Genomic DNA, 13,260 nt, shown 5'->3' with positions numbered 1-13,260 from the left:
TTTACTTCAAAGTGTGGGATTACTTCAAAGTGTGGTGCAACAGTCGTGCCGCGTCTGCTATCCAGTTCGCTGTAGGATTAGAAAATATATATATATATACCAAACCGATGTCAAATACGAGCTGATTTGGTGAAATAAAGCACATTTCTACTTGCGAAACCCATCGAACAGCCATTAGGCTAAGCGAGAGAGTTCTCGTGATTGTTTTAATTAAAAAACTCATTCATAAAAACTAGAGACTAGGTTTCTGGTCAAAACGAATGATTAATCTGCTGTATCATTCGCTTGTCGGAAAGACAATCGGCCTACGTGCATCTGTCAAATATGACCTTCTCTTGTCTACTGTCTCGGAAGATTTATTCTACTCCCAAATAGCACTTCTTTGCACATCTTATGACTCCTTCGTCCTCTAGAATCCCGTACCCACACCAAATACGAGCTGATTTGGTGAAATAAAGCACATTTCTACTTGCAAAACCCATCGAACAGCCATTTCCGGTGCTCGATCGCGGACATTTTCAGCTTTGAAGGCTATTTACGGGCAAATATCAATCGCTCCCTGATTTTTTATGCATCGAGAAACAAATTTAGTCATCGCTGAATCAGTAGCTTACCTTAAATCCCGACATAAATCAAACAGTACCTAGAAAACAGACAAAACTTGCCTTCACACGTGTCATGAGCGGCCTTCGGCTTCTGTTCGGCCTTTGACCGGTTATCCCCCGTGTAACTGTGATACAAGTGAGATAATAATCACACTGGAGCATTTCAGATAAACTTTCTCAGTCACTACTTCACACCAGCACCTGACTGTCAGTGTTAGCCAAATCCAGCCATGGAAACTGACTAAAAGGTCACAATGTCGTATTCGTTTTGAGGAGCATCTTGGAAATGGAGGCTACACAAAATTCTGTTTACCGGACCAGGAAACATACCAAACCATCATTAACCTGTTAAGTGGTACAGTTTCTGAAAAACACATATATAAAATAAACGTTGACTTTCGTAATTCCAACTTCAAAGAGATACCGACTGGCTCGTTTCTGTCCCTATGTAGATTTCCAGACATTGATTTGGATGTCCGGCGTTAAGCATGTCTCTTAGTTAGCTGAATACTGATTTTGATGATTGCATATACTTCTGTAACACTAACGATTTTTTCAGCAGTACACTTTGTTCGTCACACGTGAGCATTAAGCATAACACTTTTCATTGACAGAATAAAAATAAAACAAGAATAGTAGGTAATATAACGTTTATTATTGATAAAACAAAGCATTACATTTACTAGTACGTCGACCCAAAGATCTTTGAAATAGACAGACAGACAGACACTTATGAAACAGTCTATCTGTTTTTATGGATCATTTCATGAACAGGTCATGTTGTTGCAGGCATTCACCCTTACTAACAACCAGAGCTCCGCCCACACAAAGCTTGCACGCGATCACGGCAGCAAACATTTCAACTTATGCCTACTTCGTTCTCTCTCTCTCTCTCTCTCTCTCTCTCTCTCTCTCTCTCTCTCTCTCTCTCTCTCTCTCTCTCTTTCTTTTACCTTTCTCTCTCTCTCTTTCTCTCTATCCCCCTCTCTCTCTCTTCCTCTCTCTTCCTCTCTCTTTCGGTCTGTCCCTCTCTCTGTCCCCCAGCCCTCTCTCTCTTTCTCTCTATCCCCCCCTCTCTCTCTTCCTCTCTCTTTCAGTCTGTCCCTCTCTCTGTCCCCCCCCCCTCTCTCTCTCTCTCTCAGTCTGTCTCTCTCTCTCTCTCTCTCTCTCTCTCTCTCTCTCTCTCTCTCTCTCTCTCTCTCTCTCTCTCTCGTGTATCAATACTGCGTGGGGGCTGTATCTCTGCACTGTCTTGTCTTTGTTGTACGGGTTTCCTGTACCGCCACCGCCACCCCCCCCCCCCCACCCACCCACCACCGCACCCCACCCCCTCTGAGTTGTTCAATATTATTGTCCCCAGTACAAGATTCTATTTGGGACATGACTCGAGTTGGAAATATGCGAGAACCCCCCCCCCCCCCCCCCCCCCCCCCCTTCTCTCATGCCGCAGGACGACCGTGAACATAGGGGTCACAGTGGAGTTTCTCCACAAACTGATGATCAGTGACAAATTAGAATATTCTGCAGATAAACATTGTGTCTGCAACTAGTTAGGCTATTGACAAACGTTAAACTTCATCATCGGGATCAAAATATCCGCTTCACAAATGCCAGGGTAATGAGCGAAATACCAATAGCATCAAGTTGACCTCGTCAACCATCCTGACCTCAGGTCAAAATGAGTTCGGCTCATTCTCTCCCTGACAGGATGCCTTGAGTTTCCAAGGAAACCGATTTTTTTTTTAACATATTTAGAGCTTTTTGTAATGTATTATTGATATAAGCAGATTCGCGATCGTCATCGAGTCGATAATGATTTTTCATGGTGTTGTGTAATTTTTAAATTACAAAGGAATTGATTTGTAAGACAGTTTCAAGGGAGCTATTTTTTCGCGGCTGTATTTACTGTGCAAACAACTCAAAACGTGGCAAAAGTGTCACGTGATAATCAACCGTTTGGTTTCGGCGTTCGCTGAAGCAGACGAGTTTTTCTGTAGTGATGCGGCAACCATATATTACGGTCTCCTTCCGGCAGCAGCCCCAAAATTTCGACTTGTCAAGTTTTGACCTTAGAACGATGTCTTTATCATAACTGTGAAGAACAGAACGGAGATCACTGTCGAAGTCTGCCATTATGCCAATCTGCAAATAATTTCGTCTCGCGAACACGGCTCGCAAACAACATGTTTTGATAGATTCGCGTAGGACTTTCGCGTCCGGTCAGAGAGATAATTGGCGTTGAGCGATGTAATGATCAGAATGCTCGTCAACAAGAACACAATCATCATTATCTTGAGTTTTGAGCATTCATCCAGGAACCTCTGTAACCGTATTCAAGTTGATGATTAGAATCAAGGTTATGGATGCGTTTATCCGTATAGTAACAAAATAAACCTAATTGATAAAGATCTAAACAACTTGAATAAAAAATAAACATTTCACAGGACTCGGGAATAAAAAGTATCCTGGCCCGCATGGGGGTCGAACCCACGACCTCCGCGTTATCAGCACGGCGCTCTAACCAACTGAGCTAACGGGCCATGTGTGCACGGAAAGAAATTAACAATTATAATGTCAGACCTCCATTTACACACTCGACGCTGTTTCTTTCATTTTTAATGTAAAAATGTGTAAACTTATATTCTTTTATTAAGTCAGTTAGTCTTTATTTTGATCAAAATACTTCTTTATAGCCTTAGCAAAGTCAAAGATACTTGAGGTAAACGAGGTGACAGATTGTTTGTATTAGCTCATTTTATTGGTGTAAGACCAGTGGCTCCAGCCAATGAGAATATCCAACAGAGAGCCCTTGCGGAACCCCGCTCAAAATGGAATCTATGGACGCTGTCTCGACTTGCAAAAGTTGACTAGCTTGTCACGGTTTTTGTGCAACAGTGTTCTTGTTTTGATGTTTACGAACAGACTGGAAAGCTGATGGTTACAACAGAAGCATGGCTCGTGTATTGGGTGTGGGCGTTGGCTTGTTTCTGATTGCATTTGTGTGGGGAATTTGCATTTTCTTCTGTCTGCTGCTGACCAGAGCATCGACTGGCATCTCGTAAGTCACCAAGTGTAGTAGTGAAGTTAAGTCACAGATTTATTTCATAAATCGCCAATATTAAAGGTGTAGAACTGTCAGCTTTGAGTGAGCACTGTATATTTGTGTTCAGATTCAATGACTGTTGTAAAAAGTGTAGCAGACGAACAAAGCTTGTATGGGTTTGCACGAAGAGATCTTACATCCTACTCTTGAACTTGAACTTGAACTTGAACTTGCGATGTTTAAGGCTTTAGGCCTGTTCATCGATCCTGTCGAATGGTACTCCAATAACACTTTTTTGGTGGCATGCGCGGGCGGTTATTGGTAGCACGTTGGCGAGAATTTCTCTGGTCTGTCTGCCCAGAAATTGTCCAGCCTTCCATTGAAACTGTTCACTGATGGTGCTGTCACAACTGTTTCTGGCACAAAGTGTGTGTAAAAAACCCACAACAGTATTTGTGTCATGGTTCCTAATATACTGCATACATAATTTATATTTGTTTTGTGAAGCTATTAGGTTAAAACATTTTTATTTTAAACTGTTCTTTTTGTTGTTCGCTGAGACTGCTCCTCTTGACGTCACATATGCTGCTGTTTGTGGAAGGGTTAAGCAGACCTGGGAACCCATACGATTTCGCTGTATTTTGTACGCCTTTGTGCCTGAAATGCGATCAGTACGGTCCGTTGAACAAAAATTACGACGAGAAAAATTCTTAAACTATTTTTCTTCACAAGCGCATCCCTGTTATTCTTGTCTATTTACTGGGGCACTGTTTATTTTAATGATTAAAAATAACTTTATAACTTGGCATTTGATTAATGATTACAGCTTTTGTCATTATAAACATTGAAATTTAAGAAGCACTTATTATAACTGCAACGGACGCGTGCGAAGCATGTTTGAATCATCGATGCAGGTATGTCGTTAGGCATCGGACATAAACCGATTAAGAGGCTCAAATGTCCGATTCACATTGCCGCATGGCAGTCAGATGTCCTATCGTTTTCAACTGAGCGCTGCCATTGTCTGATAATAACTCAATTCCTTCGGACAGCGCAATATTCGTTAAATGTTCCTTTCAAGATACACACTTTCAAAAAGCGACCAAACACTCGCGTACAGGTGCACTGAAGCTATGCAGTGCGGATCTTGCGTTTGGGTGACACCTGTCTGCAGCACATTAAAGTTAGGAGTGTGGGAGACAACTCAAACTAAGTCTTGCATCTGCTTTTGCTTTCAGTTGATTTTGACGAAGCGCACTAAGTTATGCCACCGAAAAAAAAACTAAAGCCTGCCAAAGTTCAACAAAAGCTGAACACGTTTGGCTATTCAAGGGCATCCTGTGCTACATTAGGGTCTAAAACAGTGGGGAACACGGCGAGCATCATTCTTGAAAATGAAAAAAATCTGACGTCCTATTGAAATTTCTGAAAGCGGTCAAATGTCCTATTGATGCTGAAGAGGACATTTGTCCTAAAGATGAGAATTTGTAGCAACGTCCCTGTGATGTTCAAATGTTGTGTGGAGTACGCTCATTTTTTTGAAAATACGCCAAGTTTGTTTGAGAATATACTCCAAGTACAAAACAGGGGTTCCCAGGTCTGGTTAAAGGTTAGGCCAAAAAAAAAATAGGTGTGGTTAAGGTAACATAGCCAAAAAAAAATAGGGTAGGAAGGTAGGCAATCACTTTTTTTTTGTTTTACTTTTTTTTCTAATGTGTACAAATTAAATCTACTTGACAGGGAAATAAGTGTGCGACTCGAGCGCTTTCGCTTTCATTGCGTTTTCTGCACTCGGTTGTTGTTTTTTGTTTTTTGTTTTTTTTGGACAAATTTAATGTAAAAAAAAGTTATACTATAGGGTCGGCCCCTAAAAATAGGGTAGGTCGGGTTACCGTAACCACACCTATTTTTTTTTTTTAGGCCTTATTATAATGTTTGTATCTGTCTTTAACTCTTTTGGCATGTGCTACTGTAACTTGTGTAAGTATCTGTTTAAAAAAGGGAACATCATATAAAATTGTGATTATTAAGAAACTCATAAGTTATAAGCAGTTACAGTGTACAACCAAACTCATGACTCAAATCTTGGAATACCAGTGTCAGTGGTGGCGCTAATATTTTTTCAAACTGGTACACAAACTTTTATGATGAAAACTATCCAGAAAAAAAAGGTAGGCTGGTCATTGGAACCAGTGAGAGTCCAACTCAGAGTACTGGTTTTGTTGTTTTACCAGCAAAAACAAAAGTAGTTCTAAAAATCAACCAATTATTTTCCAGTATTTTCTCATTTCAACCGGTAAACTCCCGATAATTACCGGTTAACGCCAATACCGGTATTTTCTCATTTCAACCGGTAAAATGCCGATAATTACCGGTTAACGTCAATACTGAACACATGATTCAAATCTTGGAATGATTGTATTTGAATGGTATTGTTTCAGAAAACTTGGGCCAGTTCTCATTGTCGTGGCGGGTATTTTTACTGGAATACTGGTGGTTATCCCTCGTGAGCCGCAGTTCCCAACGGAAGATGAACAGGCTGTGGTAAGGATCTTTGTGTGTGTCCGGGGGAGGGGGGGGGGGGGGGGGGGGGGGGGGGGGGGGGGGATGTGTGCCTGAAATAAAAAAAATGTACTTACAACTTAAATAGTGTGTGTGAATAAGCTTGAAATTAAAAATGTACTTTAATAGTGACTAGTGTGTGTGTGTGAATAAGCTTAAAAAATAAAGTGTGATACATGTATAGATGTGTCTATGTCTGCATGCATGACACAGAAGGTAGATTATGTGTGCTGAAGGATTGTATTTCTTGCCTTAGGGTGGTCCTGAATTGAGCCCGAAGTCCATTTCGCAAACTTGTCTTTTTATCAAAAACTCCGTGCTAAAGCTTGAGCTGTGCAGCCATTCACGAAGTCGACTTCCCCCAACAAAGGACAGACTTTAGTATAAGCCCCAAAGTATTGATTACACTCTGTGTGTGAATAAGGCAACTGTAGAGCGAAAAAGAGGGGGTGTTCGGTTCACTATCTCATATTTTAACCTTCACTGGATCATGCTTTGGACTACACAGTCTGGATGATGTGGGTCGCGTACAACCCGTACTTTCTAAAGAAGGATTCAATGTAAAAAGTATGGGTCGTACACTACACGACCCATGCCATCTGAAAAGGGATAAACTCTTTACCTCCACTTTGCAGAGTCAGGCTCGTAGTCGTACACGACCCTCGCCATCCGAATAGAGATTAACACCTTAAAATGCCTTCTTTAATTCCACATGGGACGTACACGACCATCAACATCCGGACTGTGTACGGTAGTTCAAATGACATCATTGTTTTTTTGTTTGGTTACAAAGATAATCCTTCGCAAATTGGTCGACTGGAAGGTTCTATGGTGTTAGAGGATTACAATTTACATGAAGTCTCAAAAAAAAAATCTCTTTTGGGAGGCTCACGGTGAAGGTTAACAACTGATGTGAAATCTGACAAGGTGTACTGATGCTACAGTGGAACCCCCCTTGTAAGACACCCCCAATTTAAGACTTCCTCCATTTTAAGACCTTGTTTTCTTAGACTTTCTGTTCATAACCTCTGTAAATTTACCCCCATTTAAAGACTCCCTCCTGTTTAAGACCTGAATTTCTCAGATTTTTGAAGGTCTTAAAAGGAGGATTCCACTGTACTGGTGTTAATAATGTTTGAATGTGTGTTCCGTGCAGATCTACGATTACTCCATCGTGTACCGCTCCGTGCTAGTGGCTGTGCTTGCTGTCTTCACAGTGGTGGGTCTGGTCATGTACCTGGTCAAACACGCCATGGAGCCCGTCTACGCCAAACGATTGCGCAGATTGCGTGCATAGTGGAGGGCGGACGCTTTTCCGTTGTGTTAGTTTGCTTGTGTGAAAGAGTGTGTGTTGCTACAGTGGAATTCCCCTTTTGACAGACACACTGCGACATTCACCCACTTTAAGGCTTGATTGCTTTAAAATCTTGGTTTTTTTCTGTTCATAATCTTTCTAACGTTACATTCATTTCAAGACACAGTGTGTGCAGCTGCAGTGGAATCCCCCTTTTAACACGCAAACACACACACAGCACACACAGCAAACACACACACAACACACACTTTAAGACTTGATCGCTTTTAAGACCTTACTTTTTCAGGTTTTCGGTTCATACACTTTTTAAAGTTGCATGGAAGGTGGGAGTCTAGCTACATCATTATAATCATCCTCATCTCGTTTCTCAGATTTGTAGAGGTCCTAAAAGGGGGGTTCCACTGTTAAAGTGTGCGTGTGTGTGTGCAAGTATATGATGAGTAAAGTGTGGTTGCTGTGTGGATGAAATAGAAACCCCCCCCCCCTTTTAAGACCGCAAAAATGTGAGATAATCAGGTGTCAAAAAAGAGGGAGTCTTAAAATGGGGCTAAATTTACACAGGTTATGAACAGAAAGTCTGAGAAAACATGGTCTTAAATAAGTTAAAACAGAGGGTTACTTATATTGGGGGGTATTAATTGTACAAATGTACTGCCCGTGAGAATGAGTGTGCAGACATATTTGAGACAGTTTGTTTGTTCGTTCATGGGCTGAAACTCCCACGGCTTTTACATGTATGACCGTTTTTACCCCGCCATTTAGGCAGCCATACGCTGCTTTCGGAGGAAGCATGCTGGGTATTTTCGTGTTTCTATAACCCACCGAACTCTGACATGGATTACAGGATCTTTTTCGTGCGCACTTGGTCTGGTGCTTGCGTGTACACACGGGGGTGTTCGGACACCGAGGAGAGTCTGCACACAAAGTTGACTCTGAGAAATAAATCTCTCGCCGAACGTGGGGACGAACTCACGCTGACACCGGCCAACTGGATACAATTATCCAGCGCGCTACTGACTGAGCTACATCCCCGCCCTATTTGAGACAGTGATAAAGAGATTTTTGGGTTTTGTTTTTTGACTCACATGCGAAGCAAAAGTGAGTCTATGTACTCACCCGAGTCGTCCGTCCGTCCGTCCGTCCGTCCGTCCGTCCGTCCGGAAAACTTTAACGTTGGATATTTCTTGGACACTATTCAGTCTATCAGTACCAAATTTGGCAAGATGGTGTATGATGACAAGGCCCCAAAAAACATACATAGCATCTTGACCTTGCTTCAAGGTCAAGGTCGCAGGGGCCATAAATGTTGCCTAAAAAACAGCTATTTTTCACATTTTTCACATTTTCTCTGAAGTTTTTGAGATTCAATACCTCACCTATATATGATATATAGGGCAAAGTAAGCCCCATCTTTTGATACCAGTTTGGTTTACCTTGCTTCAAGGTCAAGGTCACAGGAGCTCTTCAAAGTTGGATTGTATACATATTTTGAAGTGACCTTGACCCTGAACTATGGAAGATAACTGTTTCAAACTTAAAAATTATGTGGGGCACGTGTTATGCTTTCATCATGAGACACATTTGGTCACATATGATCAAGGTCAAGGTCACTTTGACCCTTATGAAATGTGACCAAAATAAGGTAGTGAACCACTAAAAGTGACCATATCTCATGGTAGAAAGAGCCAATAAGCACCATTGTACTTCCTATGTCTTGAATTAACAGCTTTGTGTTGCATGACCTTGGATTACCTTGACCTTGGGTCAAGGTCACATGTATTTTGGTAGGAAAAATGTGTAAAGCATGTGAGTCGTATGGGCTTTGCCCTTCTTGTTTTAATTGAGAGAGAGAGATTTGGTGTGCGTGCATGTACTAGTGTTTTAGATGTTGGAATACTATGTTTGGATGTGAACATTTTTTTATATGAATGATGATGTCAATGCGGTGACAGGTTTCCATTTGTTTTTTGACATGTCCATGTATTTTTAGTTCAGAAGTAAATGTGTTTGTTTAATTTCAAGCCTAGATAATGCTTAGTTTTCCATGTACTTTGTGTGAAGTAAATGTGATTAAAACTTAGGTCATGTATGTGATGTATGGTTTTTGTTTTTATTATACAATTGGGAGTACATTCTGTGATATATACATACATGATATGTGCATCCATGAGGTGTGTCTGAAGCAGCCTAGTGTGATTCTAAGGGTGCATAGTGCTTGTGTTAGTGGTACATTATGTATTGATTAAAACCTTCTAAAAGCATGGGTGGGATTCTTCGGGTATATTCCGGAAATCCGGATTCGTAATATCTGTGGTGACGTTTTTTTGGTTGTTTATACAAATCCTTCAGCGTCTGGGGGCCCCAGACCCACCCCCCACCCCCCCCCCTTAACATTCTTCAGGATGCATGACATTTTTCAATCCCACCCATGTAAAAGTGAATAATGTGTTGATTACAAGTTTTGGATAATCCGATATGTAGGAGGTTCAGTTTCAAACATGTATTCATAATTTATTCATTTGTGTGACCTCTTATTACATGTACAACCTCTTAATAGAAATTGAGTGGTCAATGATATATTGTAACCTCGGCCCTTGGTTTCCCCTTTTAATTTTCATTAAAAAAAAGTAGGGTTTCATGATCGTTTTTTCTTTGGTTTGAAAGTGATGCTTATTTTTGCAGTTTCAGCCTTACTCGTCTAAGATTTTGCTGTCAAGAAATATGAACCATTTAACTTAAGTGAATAATTGCTAAAGTCAGTTCCAAACAGCTGCAGGCATCAAAAACCATCACTTTTTTTCTTTGAAAAAGAAAGGTGGTGTTGATCTTTCAGTGTCAATGTCATAAAAAAAATCCAAAAAACAAAGAGTCTGCCAACGTTCCAAAATTCAGAATCAAAAAACAAGAAAGGTAATTTGTTGGAACGTTTGTTATTGACAGAACAATACATTACAATCACAAATATGTAAAAGACACTTAAAAGACCGTTGGGTCGACAAATTTGTGATTGTAACGTTTTGTTTTGTCAATATCAAACGTTCCAACAAACTACCTTTCTTGTTTTTTGATTTTGGTTTAAACAGTGTTTATTCAACAATTCATATGTATTTGAACATGATACATGTTACGTATCATCAACAAGCTCAAGCTTATGGTGGTGACCCTAACGGGAGAATTTAACATATGGATTACGATAACTTGCGACGAGACTTCGACAAGTACTTTTTAAACCAAAACAAACAAAATGTGCAAACGTTTTTTGATTTTCAGTGTCATAGTCCATGTGCCTTCTATCTTTAGCCTCACTTGAATTTATGACCTCTGTAATTACTAGGTAACTGACAGTTCGTATGATGGTACGTATACCATACCATTGAAAATGCAGAAAGATGCATTGGAAGTGTCATTGTGTGTTGCTTTGTTCTCTTTGTTTTCATCATGTCTGGCTGTCCGTCTTGTCTGTCTCTCTCTTAAGCTGCCTCCATTCTCTTCTATCTGTCTGGCGTTCTCTCTCTTTGTCTGCTATGCATGATTTTCTTACTTCTCTTACTTTTCTGGTCGTTTTCTACCTTTTTGACTCACATGCGAAACAAAAGTGAGTCTATGTACGCGCCCGAGTCGTCCGTCCGTCCGGAAAACTTTAACGTTGGATATTTCTTGGACACTATTCAGTCTATCAGTACCAAATTTGGCAAGATGGTGTATGATGACAAGGCCCCAAAAAACATAGCATCTTGACCTTGCGTCAAGGTCGCAGGGGCCATAAATGTTGTCAAAAAAAAGCTATTTTTCACATTTTCTCTGAAGTTTTTGAGATTGAATACCTCACCTATATATGATATATAGGGCAAAGTAAGCCCCATCTTTTGATACCAGTTTGGTTTACCTTGCTTCAAGGTCAAGGTCACAGGAGCTCTTCAAAGTTGGATTGTATACATATTTTGAAGTGACCTTGACCCTGAACTATGGAAGATAACTGTTTCAAACTTAAAAAATATGTGGGGCACATGTTATGCTTTCATCATGAGACACATTTGGTCACATATGATCAAGGTCAAGGTCAATTTGACCCTTATGAAATGTGACCAAAATAAGGTAGTGAACCACTAAAAGTGACCATATCTCATGGTAGAAAGAGCCAATAAGCACCATTGTACTTCCTATGTCTTGAATTAACAGCTTTGTGTTGCATGACCTTGACCTTATTGGGTCAAGGTCACATGTATTTTGGTAGGAAAAGTGTGTAAAGCAGTTCTTAGTGTATGATGTCATTGCTAGGTTTAGTTATTTGACCTTGACCCTGAAGGTCAAGGTCATGGCAAGGTCAAGCATGTGAGTCGTATGGGCTTTGCCCTTCTTGTTTTTTTTTTACTGGGTGCAGTATTTGTTGTTATTGCAAAGTACTAATCAAAGTGATTCACTGTTCATCTATGGATACCAAGACCGACCTTTCCCTCTCTGTCTCGCTGCTCACTTTATCTCCGTCTCCGTTTTCATGTCTGCGTGTATCTGATCTCTATCTCACTGTGCAAGCAATCGAACATACAAACAAAAAGTAAAAGCCAGGAGAGTGAGGCAAGCTACACACACACGCACACAGAGGAACTGGCAAACAGCTGGCTTGGTAATATTTCTGTGAAAATGACATCTGCTACTGTACACAAAAACAACAGTTTCACACTTACATGTACATGTACACACAGACATCATAACACACACTGAATACACATTTTCATTGAAGCAATTTATTTTTCATCTTATAACAAGTTAAGACTTAATAATACATGTGATAGAACATGCACATTGTACCAAAAAAACAAAAACAAAATCGCCTGGCACGGAAAAAAATTCAATATCAACAGAAAACATTTCAATTGGAAAGAGGCTGCTTGCCGTATATTTTAACCAAGATTTCTCACATGCATGCACTATGTTATATATGTTTGCTAGCCAGACACACCACACATTTAATCTCACTTCAGCATTACATCAAAGAAATAAATTAATTGTGAAGATGTTATATAACACCTTTAAGCATATTTAATACTTATTCAAACACTTGCTAATTTGTTAGTACACACATGATGATATCTGAAAAGTAACTATTATATATATTAATATGTAATGATATGAAGACCAGTATTAGACTTAGATGTTTTTATGATATTTTCAGAGGTGTGAATATCACTCCAAATGTACATAGTGAGTGATTCTTGGAAAACAATCTATAAATGTGTGCTACTTAGATAAATTAGGTTAATTTTGTACATCAGTTAGAAGCATATCATACATATATAACATCATTAAGAATAATTTCACACTGCAGTAAAGTATAACATCAGTAAGAATAATGTCATACTGCAGTAAAGTATAACATCAGTAAGAATAATGTCATACTGCAGTAAAGTATAACATCAGTAAGAATAATGTCATACTGCAGTAAAGTATAACATCAGTAAGAATAATGTCATACTGCAGTAAAGTATAACATCAGTAAGAAGAATATCATACTGCGCTATAATAAGTATAACATCTGATTAGACACTCAGTCTTTTTATATTTAGTCAAGTTTTGACTAAATATTTTAACATCGAGGGGGAATCGAAACGAGGGTATGGTGTATGTGTGTCTGTGTGTGTGTGTGTGTAGAGCGATTCAGACTAAACTACTGGACCGATCTTTATGAAATTTGACATGAGAGTTCCTGGGTATGATATCCCCGAACGTTTTTTTCA

General features: G+C 39.8%; 1 protein-coding gene and 1 non-coding gene across 2 annotated transcripts; one reads left to right on the top strand and one right to left on the bottom strand.

Moving 5' to 3' along the window:
- Positions 1 to 3,071: 3,071 nt before the first annotated feature.
- Trnai-gau (transfer RNA isoleucine (anticodon GAU)) lies at positions 3,072 to 3,145 on the bottom strand. The gene has a single exon. It is a non-coding gene; the product is annotated as a tRNA-Ile (tRNA).
- A 263-nt stretch (positions 3,146 to 3,408) lies between these two features.
- LOC138974057 (transmembrane protein 218-like) lies at positions 3,409 to 9,614 on the top strand. Its single transcript, XM_070346768.1, has 3 exons — positions 3,409 to 3,663; positions 6,090 to 6,192; positions 7,367 to 9,614. The coding sequence occupies exons 1-3, from the start codon at positions 3,557 to 3,559 to the stop codon at positions 7,505 to 7,507; spliced, it is 351 nt and encodes a 116-aa protein (XP_070202869.1). The 5' UTR covers positions 3,409 to 3,556; the 3' UTR covers positions 7,508 to 9,614.
- The last annotated feature ends 3,646 nt before the right edge of the window (positions 9,615 to 13,260 follow it).

The sequence above is a fragment of the Littorina saxatilis genome, linkage group LG8 (genome assembly GCF_037325665.1).
Source record: "Littorina saxatilis isolate snail1 linkage group LG8, US_GU_Lsax_2.0, whole genome shotgun sequence".
Classification (NCBI taxonomy): domain Eukaryota; kingdom Metazoa; phylum Mollusca; class Gastropoda; order Littorinimorpha; family Littorinidae; genus Littorina; species Littorina saxatilis.
This window is presented reverse-complemented; position numbering and strand designations above follow the sequence as displayed.

Excerpts from the sequence above, each read along its gene's own strand:
- LOC138974057 (XM_070346768.1), top strand. The coding sequence starts at position 3,557 with ATGGCTCGTGTATTGGGTGTGGGCGTTGGCTTGTTTCTGATTGCATTT. Across the intron at positions 3,664-6,089 it reads AGAGCATCGACTGGCATCTC|AAAACTTGGGCCAGTTCTCA; the intron begins GTAAGTCACCAA and ends GTATTGTTTCAG. Across the intron at positions 6,193-7,366 it reads CGGAAGATGAACAGGCTGTG|ATCTACGATTACTCCATCGT; the intron begins GTAAGGATCTTT and ends TGTTCCGTGCAG.